This window comes from Sarcophilus harrisii, chromosome 3 (assembly GCF_902635505.1).
Source record: "Sarcophilus harrisii chromosome 3, mSarHar1.11, whole genome shotgun sequence".
NCBI lineage: Eukaryota > Metazoa > Chordata > Mammalia > Dasyuromorphia > Dasyuridae > Sarcophilus > Sarcophilus harrisii.
Window position 1 is genome coordinate 599,320,021 of NC_045428.1, and position 24,019 is coordinate 599,344,039.

The 24,019-nt window shown below is 34.3% G+C and overlaps 1 protein-coding gene across 1 annotated transcript in view; it reads left to right on the forward strand.

Moving 5' to 3' along the window:
- Positions 1-24,019, forward strand: part of LOC100929658 (sodium-dependent phosphate transport protein 3-like) — a 93,717-nt gene that overhangs the window by 26,728 nt on the left and 42,970 nt on the right. Inside the window, exons 4-11 of the mRNA XM_012545827.3 lie at positions 1,057-1,290; positions 1,378-1,465; positions 1,750-1,836; positions 6,681-6,799; positions 8,368-8,529; positions 8,834-8,966; positions 9,074-9,215; positions 13,715-13,805. Of these exons, the coding sequence (XP_012401281.2) occupies positions 1,057-1,290; positions 1,378-1,465; positions 1,750-1,836; positions 6,681-6,799; positions 8,368-8,529; positions 8,834-8,966; positions 9,074-9,215; positions 13,715-13,805 (1,056 nt within the window). The remainder of the gene's footprint in view (positions 1-1,056; positions 1,291-1,377; positions 1,466-1,749; positions 1,837-6,680; positions 6,800-8,367; positions 8,530-8,833; positions 8,967-9,073; positions 9,216-13,714; positions 13,806-24,019) is intronic.

Consider the following 24,019-nt stretch of genomic DNA (forward strand, 5'->3'; position numbering starts at 1 on the left):
GCACAGAATAAGATTTTTAGCTTCTGATGTATATACTAGATCCATACTATTAGGATGATAAAGAAAAGTTCAAAACTTCAAATTCTCTGAGATTCATGAGGTACTACTCTGGCAGAGGGGAGGAGCTTTCTCCTACCCAACAATTCCTTTACAGTAACTTGGCTGGAGACTTCCACCATTAAGTTGCTGAATGATTGAATCCCTGGCTCCCAAAATGTTCTGCTACTTTATAGATAAACCACAGACTTGACCACATTTTCTCAGCTAATTCAAACATCCCTTCTATTCAACATCCACTTCCAGGTCATCCAATGGCTTTTAATGGCATCTACATCTACATCTTTCCCAATCTTAGTCTAAAGCCTATGATTCTATTGATTCAATAAAGAATCTTTATTATATATAATATAATATTATTATTATTTTATATATATTATATTATTATATATATCATATAGTTGAGGTATTAGAGCATAATATTTTGTCACTTTAAGTGGAATGGGATAATTGATTGGAACGACCTTCATCCTTACAATGTCTTTCTACTTTTTCTGAATGTATCAACTTTTCTAGAATGTTTTTTGTAACTTTATAATTCCACTCTCCTTTCTGCTCTTCCTTTAACATTGTCTTCTCTTTTCTTTTTCCTTCTGTATACAACTCATGTCATCTTCCTGTAGGAATCATTTAATATGTGTTTGTTAAAATGTGGAAGAAGAGTGGAAAGAATCCCCTTGTTGGATGGGAATGGAAGGCAACATAGAATTTTGAGCTGAAAGTGACCTTATATATGATCAAGTGCAACTATTTCATTTCCAAATGTGGAAACAGAGGTCAAAGAATATGAAATGAACAAATATGAAAATTCACTGGTGCAGAATAACAGAACTGAAATTCTAACCAGCTCCTCTGATTCAAAGTTCAGCCTTTCTTTCATTACACAAAGATGTCTCTCTTATACTGCAATTATAGTTCAATTTGGTCCTCTCCAGCACTGGTAAAACTATTGCATCTCCTACATGGACCATTTAGAAATGATATCTCCTTGTCTTGCAGGTCCCTGCTTATGACTGGAGTCCAGAAATTCAGGGAATAATTCTCAGTTCTATTACGTATGGTCAAATCATCACATTAACCCCAAGTGGGTATTTTGCTGGAGTGCTTGGAGCAAGAAAAATATTCATGATTGGATTGTTCATCTCCTCAGTTCTCAGCTTCTTGATACCATTAGCAGCAGCCCAAGGAATGGTTTACATAATTCTGACAAGGACAGCCCAGGGCATGGCCCAGGTACTAAGATATGTGCTAAACCTAACTAACATATAGTGTTCCTCAACTTTCTTTAGGGATTAAAAAATTATGGTATCGTCATTTCAGGGGATGGAATTTGGAACTTCACCATCTTTCTGGGTAAAATGGGCTCCGCCACTGGAACGGAGTAGAATAAGTAGCATTACCTCATCTGGTAAGAAGTCTAAATTGTGGTAGCTATGCTACATTTCCTTATTTCTTTATCACTATCTTCTATTGTTGGTTTACCAAAAAAGAGACTCCCTTAAAATAGGATTATAAATAGAAGAAGAACCCGGGATCCTGAATATTTGTGTATTTTTCTCTTAATTGCCTTAAATATTGTGTTACTTTAAAATGTCCATTACTCACTTTCCCTCTGTCCAATGGCCTACAGTCAGCATAATAATTTAACTTTCAATACCATAATTCACAACTTATTTGCTGTCTTCTGCTCAGGTGCAATTTTAGGGATCTTCACTGTCCTCCTTGTGGGTGGATTCATCTGTCAATCCCTAGGTTGGCCATACATCTTTTATATCTTTGGTAAGTTATCTCCCCTCAAATCTAAATGTTTCCATTGGGTTTTGGAATTTAACTATGATATTCTTGTAAGTTTTCCTCATATGGGGTCTTTCAGGTGATGAGAGGTGGATTTTAACTGTTTCTATTTTGCCCTCTTATTTTCACACTTCAGGACAATTTTCTTTAATTATTTCTTGTACTATTATATTGACACTCTTTTTTGTTGTAGTAGTTTTCAGGTACTTTTGTTCTTATGTTTTGTCTTAATTTGTTCTCCAGATCAGTTGTTGTTCTTGTGAGATGTATCATATTCTTTTCAATTCTAGTTTTAAAGGAATCATTATGGATCTCCTTTTCTAGTTAATCAACTAGATTCTTTTCATAATCACCTTGCTTTTTCTTGGATTGTTCTTATTTCTTGAAAAAATGGTTCTTTGATCTTTCTTATTTGATTTTTAAAGTCTTTTTGGAGTTCTAGAAGTCTTTTTTTTTTTTTGGCTAGATGTTCACTTGATGTTACTCTTGGGACAGGAGAGCTTTTTTTTCTACTTCAGTATTTCATTCATGGTAGGGCTTCTTGCCAAAGCTTAGAGACCATAAGTTCCAGAAGGTGAGTGCAAAGGATTGTTATGCCAAGTTCAAGGCACAGCTTGCTTTTTCTGGGCTTTATTTCTGGAAAACGCGGTGTTTTCTGACAATATCTTTACACTGCTAATCTCTCTTACTGGACTGAATGTATGCATTCAGGCATAAAAGAGTAAATTTTAAAGCATTTAAATTTTGCTTATAATCAGTCAACCAGTGTTTGTTGTGTCAGTATGCTAGATGCTAGAGATACAAGTACAAATAATAAAACAATCCCTATTCAAAGAGATCTTACATTTTAATTTATTATATAAATAAATATAAAGTAAATAATTACAAATATATGCAGCATAGATAAATATAAAATAATAATGGAAATAAAACACTAGTAATAGTTGGGGGATCAAGAAAGATTTTATGTAAAGTCTTGTGCTTGAGTTGTATATTAAGGAAGAGAATAACTCCATGAGGCACACTGGTATATGTGCACAATGGATAGAAGGAAAGTAATATAAAATGAGTCTATAAATTGTTGTTTTAGAAAATATTGTATAGGACATTAAATGCTAGACAGAGGCATTCAAATTTGGTTCCAGATGCAAAAGGAAGCCATTGTAGTTATCTGAATAGGGGACTCATTGTGAGATTTAACTTAAATAAATTAATTTGGCAGAAGTGTGTAAGATAGCCTGGAGTTATGAAAGACTTGAAGAATGGAGATTACTATTACTACAGTCATAAAGTTGATGAATCCTAAGCTAAGGTGGCATTTGTATGAGTGGAAAGAGGGTTTAGATGAAAGAAATATTGTAAAGGTAGAAATCTTAAGATTTGACAATTGTACATGTGGGGAGAGAGAATTAGGAGTTCAGGATGATACCAAGGTTACAACCCCAAGAGATTGGAAGGATAATGGTCCCCTTATACAAAAACAGAAGTTTGGGGAAAAGAAAGCTTTAGATGGAAAGATAATAGTTCTATTTTTAGAACTATTTTATTTTATTTTTTTTAGAATTATTTTATGTTTATCATTCCAGGTCATCAAATTTGAAATGTCCAAAAGACAAATTATGAAGACTATCATTTGGATAGTGTAAAAGGGGAAGACTATCCAAAGTAGTATTTTGAGTAATAATCTGACCACTACAAATAGTAAATCACCAGAGTTGACTGAGCCATCAAAGGTGACTGAAATGAAGCAATGAAATAAGTAGAGAGATAAGAAAGAGATATCACCAAAAATGCAGAAGGAGTATCTGGAATAGAAGATAGTTAACAGTGTCAAACTTAGCAGAGAAATCAACAAGGATGAACAATAAGAAAAGACCATCAAAGTTGACAATTAGGAGAATGGAAATCTTTATTTTCCCTTTTAGATATCATTGATAACTTTAGATAGAGCAGTTTCAGTTGAACGATGAGATCAGAAGTCAGATGAGCTTGGCTTAGAAAGGGAAGAGAGATATAAGATGATAGCTTGATGGTATGGTAGGATTTAGTAACAGAGATAGAGAGGAGAGGAGACAGGTATGTTTAAAAGCAGCTGAGAAACAACTACTCAATAAGGATAGGGGAGATTTTTTCTTCGATTCCTGGAATTAACTTCTTTCTCACATCAGCCTCTTAGAATTCTTAACTTCCTTCAAGGTTCTACTCTTGTATCACTTTCTAGATGAGATCACTCCAGACTTCCTCACTGTTAGTGTTCCCTCTTGAAATTATTTTGTATATATCTCACATTAACTTTTCTGTATGTATCATCATTCCCTATGGTAGAATGCTGGCAAGGACTGTTTCATTTTTCTCTTTGAAACTCCAAATGTGGGCAAAGTACCTTCCATTTTTATTAAATGTTTCATAAATATATTTTGAATGAATGTATGGCCTATGAACCTCTGTTTTATTCTGTGCTGTTTAATAGCAATATAAATGACTTAGAAAGAATGAAAATTGATTTCTATTTCATTGTTATGTTGATATAGAATGGGGAGGCATCGCTAACACACTAAATGGTAGTTGGTAACCACAAATATCTTGACAAGCTTAAATGCTGGGTTGTATCTAAAAAGGTGAATAAATGGAAATAAACTCTTATATTTTGTAATTTTTAAAATCAACTCTATGGTACAAGTTAGAAGAGATTCCTTAAGCAATTGTTTGCCTGAAAAAATAGATCTTGGTGTTTTGTCAGAGCACAACTTCCATATGGATTCATGTAATGGTATGGCAACTTAAAAGCTAATTTAGTCCTATGCTACATTAACAGAAAATACAAAACATATTGTGGCCTTATAGATCACATTCAGATTATTCGTTTGGGGGCAAGTCATTGTAAAAGGATTAAGACATTTGGTATTCTGGAACTTACCTGGAGAACAGCACCAAGGATAGTACAATCTCAAGTTTATGCCCTATGAGAATCAGCTGAAGGGACTGAAGGCTTGAAGAGAGGTTTAGGATGAACATGATGGTGTGGTAGATGATAGTGGGTATGGGGTGAATCCCACTGACTCTTTCTTGTGACTTAATACTGGTTCTAGTTCTGTCTTGGGAGAAAACTTTATTTAGAATTATAAAACAAGACAAAAAAACAAACTATTGTGTTGTTTGAATCTAGTCCCTGGGAAGTTGAAACACTTTTACTTTGCTGCTTAGAGATCCTTAATTAAGGACATAGGTTAGGCTGACCAGAAACCCAGTATTATCCAAAGATAGATGCAAGAAGATTTTTCAGTTATACATCTTAATCAGCCCATAGGTCTTATCTTAAAAATGGCCCTGTATGGATCAATCAGTTACTGTTTCCATATTCCTTTGTTTACAGACACTGGGGAAGAGGAAAATACCTCTTTTTCTGATTTCAAGAAAATAATCCTGTTTTCTGTCCTCCTTCCAAATTGGAAAGTCCCTAATTTTTCCTCCAATTAGAAATCATATTACCTTATAAAGTCTGGACTAGTTCTGTGGAGCCTCAGAGTCAGGATAAGCACAAGTCCTTGGTCTTTAGGGGGAGAGTGAAGGAGATGGACAAAACTACCAGGAGTTTTGCCAAGGATCCTTCCTTGATTCTAGAGTCCAGAATCTCCACACTTTTCTCTTCTCCATCCTGCAGCCAAGTGAAGTTCTCTCCCCTCTCTCACTCCATCCCCTTATTCTTACCAACCATTCTTTCAACTCCAAGCATTGAGCCAGCATTAACTGAGAGAAGAGAAATTCCAAACATATGCTAATAGGGTTATTGTCCATTAGGTAATTAGCCTTAAGTGCAGTTGTCTGATTCAAGCACACCTGTTAAGAGTTTCAGCCCTTTATATTACCTAATATGTGTATTCTGGTTAATTGTGATTTTTAATTATTAGATATCACTCAATCATTTTTAATGTACAAAAATCTGGCTCTCCTTGTATTTGGGGCCTAGTGTCAAAATTGAGGGGGAATACTAGTTCTGATTTGTTAGGCAGTTGGCCTTCATTGATTAACAAATCAATATGCTCAGAAGCTTTAACCTCTTTCCTCAGTCATTTCCTCTTTCATGCCATAATAGTAATCTTTATATCTTTGAAAGACTGAATTTTGGAAGATCAATTGGGTGTCTTCTGCTGGACTTTCAAAGGTAGAGCTAAGAGCAGTGGTTGAAATGTGCAAAACTATGAACTCAGAGACATAAAGAAAACTTTTAAACAACTAGTTGATTAAGGTGTAGTCGGGTCCTACAGAATGGCAGTTCTCCAGGCAAATGGCAGCTAACCAACATGATGCAGATAAAATTATTTTCAGTTAGAAATTGAACTATACTGACCATAAGATTCTTTCAAATCAAGAAATTTTTTTACTCTCTGATTTTGTGGGATTCCATAAGGCCCAGTCCTAAATAAGGGAGACTATATATCGAGAAGGAAAAAATGGTGGTTAGAAAGTTGAAATGATAGAATGAGTTTGGGGAAGAAATGAACAATAAAAGACATAAGATGAGTAAAAGATTTCTGAACATTGAAGCTATTACATAAAATACAGAGACAGATATTTGTGATATAGATATAGATGAAGACGTTGATATAAAGATATTAATATCATAGATATTAATATACATAGAGATACTGAGATATAAATGTTGATATGGATTATATAGAAATGATATAGATACAGAGAGACAGACAGACAGACACACACAGAGAATGAGAGAGAGAGAGAGAGAGAGAGATGAGAGAGATGCCAAGATGAGGCAGAATCATATCAAAGGAAGAAATCCATCAACATTATCTTGGTATTGTTTTTCCTAGGAGGAATTGGCTGTGTCTGCTGTGTTATTTGGTTTTTCCTAGTTTATGACGATCCCATAAATCACCCCTATATAAGTGAGAGTGAAAAGGAATACATCACTTTTTCATTGGCTGGAGAGGTATGTTAATAAAAACAGCTTACATTTATATTGTGTTTAATTGTTTACAAAAGCCTTTGTATATTAAACTACCAGCACTCCTAGCCTTAGTCTGATCACATTCACCAACCAGGCAAGAAAATTATCATATTCATTTGATCATGCGCTCCATTCAAAATTAGCCACTCTGCCAAAGTGCCAAGATCACTCTGGTTTTCCTTGGGAGGCAGCCATTTTCATCAATTGGTATCCCCAGTGTGGAGTTGGCCAATCAAAACCTCTTGAATCCTCTATTTCATTAGAAAAACTTTCCCCCCCAGAATATCACCTGTTTCTCAATTCATTCTCATTTCTGTGTATAGTTTATTGTGTCAACAAGAGGCATAGAATCTTAAATGCATTTACACTAGTAATGTATAGGCTAATGTATAGGCTACTCAGTTTCTCCCAGATGATCAGTCAACAGACATGACAAAAATCAAAGAATTCTAATGCAAAGTATTTAGGCCAATGAGCTATTCTCTTCCAAATCAAAAGTGAGGGGAAAATGTTCATGCAATAAACCAGAGCTTCCAAACATTCTTGACTTCCAAGATGGGCTTAGCTAATTGAAGGGATTCTGATTGAAAATAACTTAGTTCAAAAAAGGGAGGAGAAAGTTTTTTTTTTTTTAAATTACTTGAGTCTTACCTGGGACATTGGGCATACACTTAGAAAAAATCCTTGTGCAGAAGGATGCCGCTCTCTATTTTTCTTCTGCCAGCTTCCTCCATTCTTCCTGACTCTCCTGAATCACTGCTCACCTCATCAACTGACTGTCTCCCAGAAATACTATACTCCTCTTAGAGGATATTACTTCTTCAGGCAAATCAATTCCTCTTCATCGCTAATACAATCTTGATTTCTCGGTCCTGGGAATCCTCTCTCTCTCTCCCTCTTTTTTTCAAAGCTATTCTTCAGAAACTATTTTTCTACCTTGAAGAGTCAAGTGAAATGTTGAGAAAAAGGTCTCAGTTGTCTTTTTCATCATTCCAACTCCTACACCTTGCCCATAAAGCTCTTTTCTTTGAGCCTCAGCTTTATGCATCTCTAATCTAAAATTCTTGGCCCAGTGCCCTTTCCAAAAGAGGATGCCACCAGTTTTTCAGATTGTTGCTTCTACCTTATATTTGTGTTTTGATTTCTTAGAAACAAGGCTCTAATTAGCACAGCAAATGGAGTTTTGACCAACATGGACAAGGAAAAGGAAGAGAGAATTCTTCTTTCTGGCAATGACCATCCTCATACTTTACCTTATAATTCTCTGCACCATTGGCACGATTGTACCTGGGCTTCCCTATCTAACCTCCAATCACAATAGCACTTAATTCTTTAGTGTGAAGGCCCAGTCTATGAAAGACAGGATGTGCCTTTTCCCTGTATAATTACATTTCAGTGGGACTATCCCTGTACTTTCCCCTTTCCATCCCTACTAGCATTTTTTCTGAGTCACAGTTCTGGTCAGAAATGGTGAGTGATAGAACACTTTGCTTCAAGCAAAACTTCCTCTAGGCTTTATTTTCTGTACTGACTGTTGCATTTCCTTTTAGAACAGCTCTCCCAGTTGGTCTTTGCCCATCAATGCCATGATCAGGTCCCTTCCTCTTTGGGCCATCATAATCACTGGCTTTTGTCGATTCTGGTTAGTCACCAACCTGACAATATCACTGCCACTACTGATAAACATTATGTTTGATTTTGACATCAGAAATGTGAGTATATGATTCCTGATTTCTTTTATTTCTGTGAATGACTTATTCAATTCTCAGTTGCTTCCTATGAAGCTGATAAGACTTCTGTCATGGTAGGTAGGCATGGTGATATACAAGTTTACAGAATATTAGGGGTACTTAACCACACAAAGATGGGTATGGAAAAGTAAGCCTGAGTGAACCAATTATAAGACTTATCAACTTTATCATTTTATTCAAGAGCCAATCCTTGTGATTAGTCTGAGCAACCGAGTATTTTTTTTCTGGTATCCATGTCTTCCTTGAACAATTCTTCTCTTCACAGAATGGAATTCTGAGTGCACTGCCTTCTATTGCTGCATGGATCTGTATTACCATAGGAAGCCAAATGGCAGATTTCCTCTTGACCAAGAAGATTCTGAGTCTAGTAGTAGTTCGGAAACTCTTCACAGTTCTGGGTGAGGCATTTCCACATGGGCAATTAACCCTAGGAAATTTCTTACAGTAGACCTCAAATTTTTCCCAACAATGTGTGTATGGTTTTTTATGTGTCCTTGCTCCTCAGGAATGCTTCTCCCATCAGTATTCATCACAGCTGTGCCATACGTCAATTCCATCACTGCTATTACCTTACTGATGCTCTCTATGGGAATAAGCTGCCTGTGTTACTCGGGATTCATGATTAATTCCCTAGATATCGCTCCCAGGTAGGGCTCCCAGCCTCTTCCCCTCTTCCATATGCAGTGTGGGATAGTGGGAAGAGCACTGATCTTGGAGCTAAAAAGCTTGGGTACAAATCCCAGATGTTACACTTTGTATATGACCTAGAAAAAGTCCCAACTTTTTAAAATTTCAATTTCTAAATTTGTGGAATGGGATGAATATTACCTACTTCACAGGATTATTATAAGGAAAGGACTTTGTAAACTTTGGTGTCAAACTAAAAAAGAAAAAAGGGATCACTAAGCCACATATGAGGATTCCTGTGGGCTGCATATTGACTCAGAAAACCACATGTCAACATTATTTATATTTTATTTATTCTGTTAAATATTCTCTGGTTCCATTTTACTCTCATTCAGTCTACACCTAGTAGTACTATAGGCCACATGTGACCTGTGGGCTATATGTTTGACACTTCTGTTGTAAACTATAAATTGATAAATAAATGTGACTTACTGTTACTATGATCCTTTTTAAAAAGGCATTTTCTTCCACTAAGATTCTGTTCTGATGCTGCAGAGACATATGGAGGTGACATAGTTTTCAACTATAATGGTAGCAAAACATACCTGAACCTCTAGCTTTTCCTACCAATTTAGAAACTCTTTAAACACAGAATTGGTAATGGAGACTCTTTTTATTGCTCAAGGACCAGCCCAATTAAATACAATTTGTTATCATGTGCACATCAAGGCAAATTTTTTGGCTATTGCTACTCTCAGAGATGATCTATTGAGCTATAGAAAAGATTTCAATCTGCATTTGCAGAAGGAAAGAATGTCCACACATGAAACTCCAGATGTTGGAAGTAATAAGCTAACAAGTTTTTCAAAATCCACTAAACTGTGTCTTTAATGGAATTTTGCCCCATCTGGTAATAATTCTCAGCTATATGTATGATATTCTCTGAGGTAGGTGCCTGGATTATCAGATCTGCTCCTATTTGTTTTGGATCTATCAATCACCTCAATTCATAGAAGCAGACCACCCATAAAATTGAAGTTTATAAGTATAATAAGTGCTATGGGAACAGAACTGCCAATAGGATGTCTGTCTTTCATTTGGGACTAAACAACTGGTGACTGTTCATCCATTTCCAGAAAGAAATTAAATGAGCCAGCAAGTAATTTCTATCCACTTGATGATTTGCATCTCTTTGTACCCAGTCACAATATAACAAACTTAATTAGTGTGTTGACACCTATTCTTGGAGTTTTGTAGTATCCATCAGTATCATTCCTATTCTAATCACGGCAGGTGAAATAGAGAAAGGGACAGAAATTATTGAGATTCCATTATTGCCAAACTGTTGTAGATGAGTATTTTGAGAATTGGGATAATATTCTGGATATTCTTGGAAGGTGCTAAATATCTTGTCTCTGATGTTTCAAAAATGCCTGCCATTTGAATAAGGATCAGAGGAATAGTTGATGCTTTTGGACAAGAATAATTTTATACGACCCTACTGTTTACTTCTTTGTATTATTGTATATGCATATATATGCACATACACACATGTATGTCTATATAGCAAATGTATATATGTAAATATCCTTACAATTTGAATCTATATATACAATTTGTATATGTATGCATATCATATATGTAATATATATATATATATATATATATATATATATATATATATAGTGGGTCCTTCCAGTAGAACATAAATTTCTTGAGAGAAGAAATAGTTTTACAGTTTTCCCTTATCTCCCCAGTGTTTTGCCTCTAGCAGATGGTTAAACAAGAAATGCTTGTTTAATTGAATTAATCCAGGACTGAGGTTCAAAGTCTACTGCTTAGCAAGGCCACAAGACAAGGCATCAATCTATAACAATCGGGGACCTCAAAGCTTCATTATATGCTGTGTGGGTTTCATGTACTTTACTCAGGATACAGACCTTGTGTTGTGGACCCAGGACAAAAGTTATATTGTCATCTTAAGGCTCCCTAAGAATAGGAATGTAATTTGATGTCTCCTTGGTACAAATGAGCTACTATATCCGTGTGTTCCCTGATAGATTTTTAAGTACTGAGCCACGTACCATCGGATTATGTCTATTCGTGTCAGTGTAGAAGAGGTTAAAATTTAATTTGCTCCTAAAAGATTGGACCTATCAGTTATTGAAGTTACTGTTTTTCTAAGAGTCTATCTTCAAATAACCAACTAAATTTGTGATCTTTTTGAGCCAGTGATACAGATCAAAACTCAACCATGTCTGTTCATCTTGTGAAATTGTTATCTATATCCTCCTAGACCCTACAGGGGTCTGCCCTACATAAGAGAGCCCATTTTAGCTTTCTCTTGACATTGCCAAGGAACTAATGTAGAATTCAAACTGTCTACTTCTCATCCCTTGACTTCACTACCTTGTCAGACTATCTTCTTCTCCCATCATATATTTCCTTTTTTTCTTGTTTTTTTTTTTAAAGTTCTTCATAGGGTATATGTTGCAGATAGCTCATACCTACAATATTGCCCTTCTGATATTCATTTTTAAATCTTTGGAGATAATTGTATTCCATGTATTGATGCTGTACAATAAAATTTATGGTATTTTGGTATAAAAAAAAAAGACATTTATTTATATGAGAAGCTTGGGGTCATTGAAGAAGTCTTGCCACTTCCCAAAAATAATTCAACTCACTTTCCTGCTCCTATTCAATTTTTGTTATAATTTGTTGTCCAATTATACTGTCTAACGCAGATTTACAAACACAGATATACAAATTGAACAAACTCTACAACTTTCCCATCCAATTACATGTTATAAACATTCTTCATTTCCTTGGTTTTTACTGTATGAATGGTTAGGCCAAATTCTTTGGCATGATTATAAATCTCTTTCAGGAAGTTCTTCAGGGTTTTAGGACTCAATGTCACCACCTTAATATATGATTTGCAAACAGAAGCTTTGAATAATCCCAACATCCATAGAGAAACTCTCTTCAGGTGGGGCTTTGCACTTTTGCATCTCCATCACATGGTGAACTTTTTTTTTTAATTTGATGTCTTTCCTGATGTTTATCAGGTAGAGATCAGATGGTCTTTGAATGGGGTTATTTATTATATTGAAGCTACTTAGTATCACAGTTGATTTAATTTGAAAAACCTTGGCATGTTCAAAATAGACTTTTCCTTTTCATGCTCAGCAGTTGACCCTAGTTAAAAAAAACTTCAATACTTCAATCATCGCATGGTGGCCTTTTGGCAAATAGTTACAGTACTGTGATACAAGATTAACAGATATTCCAAGAAACAACTATATTTGTTATTACCTTTGGACATGCAGTAGATCTACTTTGTGAATTCCTTTCTTCATTTTTTCCATGGAGTTTCTGTGACTCATCCTTCCATTTGGCTCCAAAGTGCTTTCTTCTGATTTTATTTATTGAAAGAATGTGGACATTGATGTGATACAGCTATTTGTATGCAAGGTATACAATACTGTATACAATATTGTATACAATGTATACATTGTATTCCCTATTGCTGGTGTCTCCTCATTTTGTTTTTTTTGTTTTTTTGAGGGGAAGCTATTTATGATTTTTAAAAGATATGCTACAATTCTTAACCTCTCTCATTCATATATATACATATATGCCATCATTCTCATCTTTCCCCACCTTTTTTTTTATTGGAACCACCTAATAGCAAAGTAGGTATTGATTTAATCTAAAGGATCTTGTCAAGTTCTTCATAGAACTTTCCTAACTCTTCATCCTCACTAAGAAATGTTGGTATATAAGCTGCAATTGTTTAAATTGTCTTTTGGCAAATACATATCAGTACTACAATGTGAGAAAGCCTATGGAAAAATATTTTTATGCCTATATGATCCACAGTCAATATACTCCACCAGCTCCTTTCTTTGCCTCTCCGTGGAGGCTGTGACTCAAACTTTTATTTAGCTCCAAAGTCCTTCTTTCTTTGGGCTTTATTTATTGAAAAAAGTAAAGATTTATATGATTTGGGTCCTCTACAATATGTCCATTTATTGTTCATTAACCAAGAATTTTACATTTGGAATATTAACAACTAAATTCATATTTATACATACTCTAAAAACCAGTGTTATTATGGCACTTTTTGACCTCTTTCCACCATTCTATTATTGCAAAAGTGAAAGGTGCTATTATATAGAGCTTAGAGTCATTTTTCCATTTTTTTCGTGAGTTGTCATAGCCAAAAATTTCATCACCAAGTGGCCAGGTGAAGTTTTCCCATACTTAACAAAGCTGGTCCTGCTTTCAGTCTGTTACCATGGTTGTACTCAAAGCCTTGACAACATGGTAGAACCTTATAAAGCTTATACCTTTCTGGTTTAGTTTAAAGAACCCATAGTCATCTCCATACTGTAATGAAGCATCAGAGTAGGATTTTTAAAGGCCAAATGCCATTCAAACATGGAGTAATTTCTCATTTCAGGCTAATTGAAAAATCAGTTTCATCTGGAAACTTTTTTTTTTTTACTCTCAGATATACTAGTTTTCTTATGGGACTTGGAGGAGTTTTTACTATGATACCAGGAATTATTTCACCCATTGTTACTGGATACCTTATAAATCAGGTAAAACATAATCTCATTTAAGAAATAGAATTTAGACCCTGCCCTGACTAAACATTTTGTAGAGAGAAACACAAAATAAACCCCAAGCAGTTCTTGTCTCAGAATAATTTGAATTTTACTTATCAAGTGAAAACTACTTAGTAAAGAAAAGGAACTAGAGAGTGTTGAATCAACGAAGGGAAGAAAGTAAAAATTTATATAGCACCTACTATGTGTTAGGCACTATGCTACGTGTTTTTTGGTTAACAAACATTTCATTTGGTTTTCACAATAAGGCTTTGAGATAGACATTGTTACTATCTTTGTATTATAGTTAAGGAAACTGAAGCAAACAGAGCTTAAGTAACTTGTTCAGAGTCACACAGCTAATATATGCTCCAGGTTAGATTGTGCTTCCTGATTCCAGGCCTGAGTTAGTACAGGTAGTGATTTCATTGGTAAATCCAATTCTAAGATCTAAACTGTGATGGAATCTGTGACTAATTCTAATATAGCCTTCACAGAGATCACTTTGTTCATTTTTTTTTTTTTGGATAACCACCTAAGTAAGGATTTAATGATCTAAAAAATAGATTGCTAGAGATTTTAAAATATCAATCACAAGAATTTGTTTTTTAAAAAACCCTCTCGTTTATATTGCTGTTTACATTCCTAAGGACAACCACAAGCTAACATACAAGTACATGAATAAAACAGAACAAGTCATAATTCTATTGTAAATGCCTTTTGCCCTGTCCATGTTTTGAAGCTTGTTTTTTGTTGCCAATCAAGCTCTAAAAATTAATCTCTCCATAATGCAAGATGAAAACCCTATATTAGATCCTCTACCATGGGACTTTTCTACATTTTACCAGCAGGGAAAATTTGGAGACTTGGAAGAATGGAAAATTTTTGGAATGATACTAGTGTAAGTTTTATACCTACAGGATTCTGTATCTGGCTGTAAGAATGTCTTCTTGCTATCAGCTGCAATTAATCTGGCAGGAATGATCATCTATGTAATCTTTGGTCGAGCAGACATCCAGGACTGGGCTAAGGAGAAAAGACTCACGCGCTTCTGAAGGTTTATGAATGATGAGCCAAAGTCAAAACTTTTCTAGAAACTTCGAAAGGGTTTTTATTTGCTGTCATTTTATTTTTTTTCAATCACTCGAACTGCTGAAGTTTGAATTGCTTTTAATTCTATTCCCAGCTATTATTTTGAGACGCAAACTGTGTAAGCTAAACATACCTTCTAAAGAGTTTATATGAAGCCTGACTTGCTAAGGTGGGTTACATATACAGCATATTCTGATATCCTGTTTAACTGAACTTTTAAATGCCCATTGTATAAAGCAGAACTGTACAAATGCCTTAGGAGAATTCATCGATCCATGAAGGATATGATCTTATAGTAATTGATAGAAGAATTGTTATTTTTTTAAAAGCACTGAATTTGCTTTCTGACATTTTTCATCTGTGTCCCTACAATGTAGTTCTCTTTATCTAGATCACTAAAATTATTCATTGGGGCTTTAGTAACTTTTGCATTGGTGTCTTTTATCACAGACTCAATTTCTTCCTGACCAGATTGATTGCAATTAATGTTATTTTATAGAGGGAATCTGTGAACGTATAAAATTAAGAACACTAACCACATGCCTAGATGAAGAAATTGGCTTCCCTGAAATGGCTAAATCAGAAATATGTCATGCCAGGCCTCTAGCATCATACCAATAAATAGTTATCAGTGGATTCAGAGAGGTTTAGAGAACAGAGGTGGGATTTTAACTTGGAGAATGTAAAAAGTTAAAAGAGCTCTATAAGATCCTATAGTCTAGTCCACTCATTTTGCTGATGAGGAAACTAAGGAAAAAAGATGAAATGTAAGGAAAGTAGAGAGGATCACTGGGTATCAGGCAAGGCGACTAGGTAGTGCAATGGATAGAACGCCAGGTCTGGAATTAAAAAAAACCCTCATCCTCCTGAGTTCGAAACTGGCCTCAGACACTTACAAACTATGTGATCCTGGGCAAATAACTTAATCCTGTTTGCCTCAATTCCCTCATCTGTAAAATTACCTGGAGAATAAGATGTCAAATCATTCCAGTATCTTTACCAAGAAAACTCCAAAGATTCAAACCGAACTAAAGTGAACGAACAGCAACATATACCAGATCCTATGCTACATTCAGAGGATACCAATATAAACATGAAGATGGTCCTAGTCATTCTAATAGTAAAAGATAACATCTGTAGGGAAACAGTAGCCAGGGAAGAATGTTTTAGTAGTGTTCATTTGCTTATTGTTTTCAAAGTCAAAGTTAAAAAGCAAGAGGGGATGACATGAAGACAAAAAATGGAGCACACTGAAGATGTGTGAGGAACAAAGAGTAGTACAGTATAGTTGGATCATAGAGTGTATGCAGGTGAGCATACACAAGGATGAAGCCAGTTTGTAAAGAGTCATTAATTTAAAAAAAGAAAAATTTATATTTGATCCTAAAATTATAGAGTCAGTAGTTTTTTCTGTAAGACTTTGATATGGTCAGAGATGTGATTTGCAAAATGATTTTGTCACTTGAATGGAGGCTAGATTAGAATAAGGAAATACTTGAGGCAAAGAGTCAAGGTTATAAAGGAGAATTCAACATTCTTTGGGAAGAAGTGTTCTAAGGAAGAAACAAAAAATGACTTAAAAAGACATAAGGAAATTCTAAGCTATGATTATCAGTAAAATAAGAATGTGACATGGAAAAGTAATGAAAGCTACTAAACTTAGGGAACTAAATGAGCCCTGTTTTTTAGTCTATTATTGAAAAGGGTGGGATATGGAATGGTCCTAGATCATTTTTAGAGAAAGAAGCTTTTGTATTAAAGAATGGTGATGAAGAACCAGTCCATCATGTGAGGGGTCATCTCATCATGATCAGACAAAGACAAAATAGTGGGTGTTAATGAGTACCTGCCGAGTGCTACCAACACAGGGATTTGCTGGCCCAGTATAAATAAGAGAAGTATGCTGTCTTCTTGTGCTTTGTTTCTGGGATCTAATAGAGAATATTCCAAGGCCTGAATTATAACTGATCACTTCTGCTGACTCAAATGGAGACAAATTTACCGCCTAAAGGAACCAGAAAAGTCTTATTAAGAATTATGATTCCCTGATCAATGAGAGATGAAGGCTTTAAGGACATGGATTATCTCTTCAGTTATAATACCAATTGAAGGTAAGTGATTCAGAAGAGAAAGAAATATTTGGAAGATGATTGACTGGCTAAGAAGATGACATCTGAAGTCAGTATTTGCATTTCTGGATCTCAGTTAAAAATATAGGAGCAATGTTTGAATGGCATACAATTTACCAAGATCCATAGAAACATGCTTGTCTGAAGTCTAAGAAGTTTTATTCAATTAATACATCAACAAGTATTTATTAACCATTCATTATAAGCCAGGTTCTGTGCTGAATACTAGGTATACAAAAAAAGTTAAAAAAAAAAAACTATAGTCCATCTTCAATTCTATAATTCTATAATCAAAAACCATAAAAAAAAGGAAGAGAAAGAAAGAAAACTGACCCCAAAGATATGCCAAGGCTGGTACACAAAGAATATTGGGCAGATATAAGGAAATGGAATAACAAAAGAGAGGTCTAATAATTTATAGGTAATAATATTCAAAAAGAGAGCCAATAATAAAACTCATGACCTCAGATGCCTCTAAGTGATCTGCTTAGGATTTACATAATGGAAAATTAGCTACCAATGAGTTATTCAAAAGTAGAATGAACTGCTTTAAGAAATGGCAAACTTATTATCACTGATGGTCTTTAAAAAAATCTGAATTTTTGCTCACCGGGTTTATTGTGTAGAAAATCTTTATTCACACTTGAAGTGGACTTCAAGGCCTCTGATCACTGGCTTTGTTGTTCCCCTTCTAATAACAAAATTGTTTAATATCTCTACAAATTATTTGAAGTTCTGACTCTAGCTTGGGACATCAATGTTCAAAGAACATACAATGGTGTAAGAGAATTGAGAATTATCCTATGTAGGAAATGATTGAAGGAACTCTGGATACTTAGCCTGGATAAAGGGAATATTAGAGAGGAAAAAGCATTTCTCATATCTGTAGGACTGTTGTAGAGCAATAAGATTAGACTTAGAATTCTAGCTGCCACATGAATACAAAACCGAGAAATAACTGTTAGAATTTGCAAGCCAGACCTAAGTCTGATCCAAATATACCTGGGTTTTAAAAAGTTCTTTTTAAAGTAAAATTTAAGGTTTTTAAGTTCTTTGCCTGAGAGCTATAATCAATAATTAATTGGTTAATTTGTAGGTTGTTAAAATGGGGAGAGGAATTCTCGGGCGTGTGCATGTTGGATAAGATGGCCTCTGTTGTCTCTTCAAACTCTTAGGTTCTGTGATCCTAGGATTTACTCAAGATCAAAAAGTCCATAAGAGACAGAGTCTTCAGACCTCCTAAGTTCCAGTCTTTGGCTCTTTCCTCTATTTTTTTCTGAGGCAATTGGGGTTAAATGACTTGCCTAGAGTTACACAGCTAGGACATGTTAAGTATCTGAGGCCAGAGTTGAACTCAGATCCTCCTGACTTCAGGGCTGGTGCTCTATCCACTGCACCACTTAGCTGTCCTTCTTTCCTCTATTTTTACTGAATTGCAGTACATTCCCTGGAAAGAAGTCAGTTCTTCTCAGAATCTTTCAAAAAACATTCTCCCCCAAAAAGTGATGCATAGAAGAAATATCTTCCTTCCTTACCAAACCATTAATTCTCTCCATTTTCTACCTACAGTTCTATTTGGTTTAAACTCTATAGAATGATGCTACTAATTCCACCTTGGATATTCAACGCTTTGGATATTTCCACCTCTCTTAGCCTCTTCTCCCCTCTTATTGGATGACTTCAGAGTGGAATACTAAAATTCATTCAAAGCTTTCCTTTATAGAATGCAAACTTTGGTCTTTGCAGGTTAATGTGCTCTTGATCTACATCTCTGCTTGGTTTTAACTCCATGAAACAAGACATTCCCTCACTGCATACAACCTGTAATCTACTCCCTGACCACTTTCCTTTTCCATTAAATTGTAAGTTCCTTAATGACATGGACTGACTTTTTCTAATTTGTATGCCCAGTGCTTATGATAGTACCTAGCATATTGTAAGTGGTTAATAAATGTTTATTGAATTGAATTGAAAAGGGAGCAAGAGAGAACTCAGTAAAAATTAACCAGTGGACCAATCTTGCTGAATCTTCTTTTCTTCAGGCCAAACACCTCCAAGTCCTTGAAGATCCTCATATTGGCATCAACTTAAGACCCTTTACCATCTATCAATATTTGAAGTACCTTCATCATTTCTGGGTCATTCCTCCATTGTGGTTTTATTATTTTTCAATTCCTCTTCTGTCTTCCATGAAAATATCTCTGCATTGCTCCAGTTGCTAATAGTAGGTAAGCACCTAATGGAAAGGAATGGTTTGATTCCTGTTTTGTTTTGGTGTTCTGTTTTGGTTTGGCTTGAGTTTATATAGCACTAAGTACAATACCCAGTGTACACTTAGTGAGAAATTAATAAATTTTTATAATAATTTAATTCTTAATCATTCTTTGCTTTGTGATTCAAGGATTTTGACAGAGAAGTAATTTTCTTGATATACAGTGCTTCTTCATTAAATTCAATAAAAAATTATTAACCACCATTTTTATAAAAAAGCTTTGAGGATTCAAAGAAAAAAATGGGTATACCATGAAGGAGTTAATATTCTACTGATAGAGATATAGAATTTTTACACAGCAAAGAAAATTACACACATAAGTATAAGTATGTGTGTTTGGAAAGAGAGAATATATATTATAGTGCTGAAACTGGCCTGTGGTGACAATATAGATGTATATAACCTTTAAATCATGGGGACACAATGCAGATAGACAGACAGATAAATATATAGCTCAAACTCATATCAGTTACATTGTCTCCCAGGATTCTAAAGCATCATTGAAGGGTTAAAGTGCTATTGACTTAATCCCCCATTCTTTTATGGTTCTACTAGAGACTAATCACCCTGATTAACACTTCAGTTCTATTTAACCAATTAATGTCAATTGAAGATGTTTTTTACAAAATGGAAATTACTTCAAAGCAATGATAAGAACAGGAATGTAAACATTATATAATGCTTTAGGGTTTGCAAAGCATTTTGCATATATTATTTGATCTGTGAGGTAGGTGTTGTTATTATCTCCATTTTATAGATGTAGAAACTAAAGCTCAGAGAGTTTAAATGAGTTGGCCAGAATCACATAGATGTTAATTGTCTAAGGCAAGATTCAAATATAGGTCTTCCTACTCTAGGTTCAGGATTCTATCCCTGAAATGATTACATTTATTCATTCAGACTGTTAGTCAATCATTCAATAAACGTTTATGGAATGCTTACAATCTATCAAAAACTGCTCTGTGCTTTGGAGCTGAGAAAAAGGTAAGGAAAAAATAGCCCCTGCCTTAAAAGAACATGCAGTCTAATAGAGGGGATAACATGTAAATAACTAGCTACATTTAAGATATATACAGAGTAGGTAGAAAGTAGTTTAAGAGAAAAACTTCTTTCATTGAGCCAAAAAGGAAAATCTGATTGATCAATCAAATAAGCTAACCATACCTCTGGCATTTTTAAATAGATAGAAAAAGTTCAGCAATGAGTTCATCAATTGGTGAACTTATCTAGACATTATGGTGGTACAATTCAGAAGACTGGATCTATTTGAAGCTAAGCACCTGAAAAGAAATGGTTCTTTAGAGGAGGGAGAAAGAAACCGTTTCCTACCTCCTTTCTTTTCCCCTCCCAATGAGAAGAGATATTGGAACAGGAAAATAACACATTTAACCAGAAGCAAAGAAACACCATAAAGAAAAGAAGCAAAGAAATACCATATGTTTGTCATAAAGACAAACATAGATATTGAACAATTCAGAAAGATAACTGGCCAAGGGAAGAAGCAGTTTTAAGGAGTATGACCCTTTGTACCAGAGTTTATTAGCAATGGGTTCAATAAAGGTATCCAAGAAATTTTATAGTTTTAAATTTACATAGAAAGCATCTTATGTGAGTTTATAACCCAAGTAAGTTATCAATAAGAAAAAAAGTCTTTATATATTTAAAAATATTTAGAGAAGAAGTTTTGTGATATTAAAGAACTAGAAATAAACTGGTTGCCCATCAGTTAGGGAATGACTAAACAAATTGTGGTTCAAGAAGGTAATGGAAGATTATGGTGCTGTAAGAATATGAATTGATGTCAAATGAAGTGAGAGCCAAGCTCTCACATAGTAACCAAAATAATGTAAATGGAGAAAATGACACACCAAAAAATTAAAAGTAAATGTGATAAGATTATGAAGATCAAGTGAAATTTGAATGAAGAATTAGAATAAGACACCTCCAACTTATGCCTTCATAGAGGTGAAAGATCTAAGATGTTACATCTTGCACGTTTTTCATATTTTTTCACTATTTGGTTTGATGACTTTTTTTCATCTCCAAAAAGTACTATTTGTCATATGAGGTGTGGGGGAAGGATACATGAGGTTCATGTTATAAGAAACAGAAAAATCAACAAAAACCTTTAAAAAGCAAATATCTCATAATCTTGAATAAATATTGCTAAACTGACTTGGTGAAGATATTGATTTCCTCATTCTCTCTAGTGACCAATATTTTTAACTAGTGTGGTAAAATATTAGCAGCTGAATAAAGATATACATTCTTTCCAAAAATCTTATCTTTTAAAAACAGTATTTTAAATTTTAAAAACAGTATAAAGATAGTTTATGCATTTTTCACTCCAGTTTTTATGATGCAACAATTAAATTCTTTCTCCTGTTTGTTTTTTTACAAAGCTTTTTATTTTCAAAACACATGCATAGACACTTTTTTAACATTCACCATTTCAAAACTTTGTGTTCCAAATATTTTTCTCCCTCTCTTACCCCCACTCCCTTTCCTAGCTGTCAAATAATCCAATATATGTCAAACATGTACACTTCTGTTATATATATTTCCACAATCATCATGCTGCACAGGAAAAATCAAATCAAAAAAGGAAAAAAAGAAAAAAGAAAACAAAATCAAATGAACAACGATAAAAAAAAAAGTAAAACTACTACATTGTGATTCGCACTCAGTTCCCACAGAGATCTCTTTGGATGCAGATAGCTCTCTTCAATCACAAGAAAACAAAATTATTCTTTTATATGTGGCCATTGATTTTTACCTAGATGTGAGGAAATAAAGTTTTCTATCACTTGGGAACTGAGTAAGAATGATTTGGTTGGGCTATTATTGATCAGTTTTGTTCCACTTGGAAGTGTCAAAGATGCAGTCACCTATAATGAAATAATTGCAATCAAATAAAGAAATATCACATAGTGTCTTTAATCAATCATTTCTCTGAGAGGTGAGAGCATCCTTTTAAACAAAATAATAGCTGGAATTTACATAGTGCCTTAAGATTTACAAGGTGCTTTACATAAGTATTCTCAATAGATTCTCACAATGACCCTAGGAAGTTGATGCAATTTTTATTTCCAATTTATAGATAAGAAAACTGAGTTTGAGAAGCTAAATGGTTTGCCGAGGGTTAGGTAGGATTTGAAATCAGGGCATCTTGATTCCAGGTACAGCATGTCACCTATTGTACCAACTCATTACCTAAAATGAATTAAGGAAAGAATAGTGAATACATTTCTTAGAATACTCATAAGTTCAGTAGTCTGGTTCCACTGTCTTCTATTTGGTCATATTTGATCTGGAGTTTGGTGGTTTTATTATACCTTCAGTGATCATCTAAAAAGCAAGATTCACAAAAGCCAGAAGCCTGAGTAACATGATTAAATGGTTCTCCCATCTTACCTCATCCCAAATAAAAGAGGGAATTCATATTCCCTTCCTCAAAATAATGTTAAAGTTTAAACTTATTACAAACCACTTCTAGCAATCATGACTCCAAAAACAAAAGCCAGCATCCGAAAGGTCAAATACCTCTATTATGAAGCATGGCTTCACAATAACACCCTCTCTGAAGAACACAGATAAAAATTCTATCCCAATTTAGTGATTAAAGTCCTTAATCTTGAAAAGACAATTAAAATGTTAGGAGAGAAGTGTTGTCCACAGCTTTAAATTTTAATATCTCTTTGTCCATTGATCTACAAAGAATTTATCAGTTGTTTAAGGAGAATAGAAAATAATGTTCTAACTCTAACAATCTGTGATTTGGTGACTATGGATTACGTGCGATTTTTAATAATTTAAGTAGATTGGTGAATATGAAAGCTAGATTGTAAAGTGTTGAGTTGAAAGTTTGGTAGAGGTTAGGAAGGCTGTAAGCATATTGAGACACATTTTCTTACTGTCAGACACAGAAAAACACCATTTAAATTGAAGCTCATTTTTTGAATGGTTCTGGAAGGTTTACAGGAGGGCAATGCCAATTAGAAATAGAAAGAATATACTATATTTAACATATACTGGATTTCTTGTTGTCTAGAACTAGAGATAGGGGAAGGGAGGGAGAAAAAAATTTCCAAGGGTGATTGTTGAAAACTGTCTTTGAATATATTTTGAAAATAAAAAGCTATTCTGTCAATAAAAAGTTATTATAATAAAAAAATCCAGAAAAAAAGAAAATAAAAAGCTATTTAAAAATTTTTTTTAAAAGAAAGAAACAATATGTCAGCAGAGTGACATGGTTTAGTCAACTGGGAACATATGAGTAATCAGTTGATTCTAATTAGGGCATGTAGATGTAATTTACTTTATTTTTACTTCCATAAAACCACCCACAGTGGTATTACTACAGAAGGTCCCTATTTCTGTGGGTTTTTTTTTTGTAAGTGCTGTCAATCATGTTCTTTTGCAATAATTATTTTCTTTTACACATAGAGAAAATTACGACACCTCAGGTCCAAATGGTTATCTCATCTACTGGTTTACTGAGTTTATGTGAAATGAAAAGTTAGGAATACAATCACCATTTCTTAGGCCCTCAAGTTAAAAATATCCCTTCTATTTAGGCAGAGGTTTGGCTCTGTGTAAAAAAATGCTAGATTAGGAATTAATAAGATCTGAGTTCAAATCCTGCCTCGGACACTTAGTAGCTGTGTAACTTTGTACATGTTACATTGAGCAGCTAAGTAATTTAGCAGATTGAG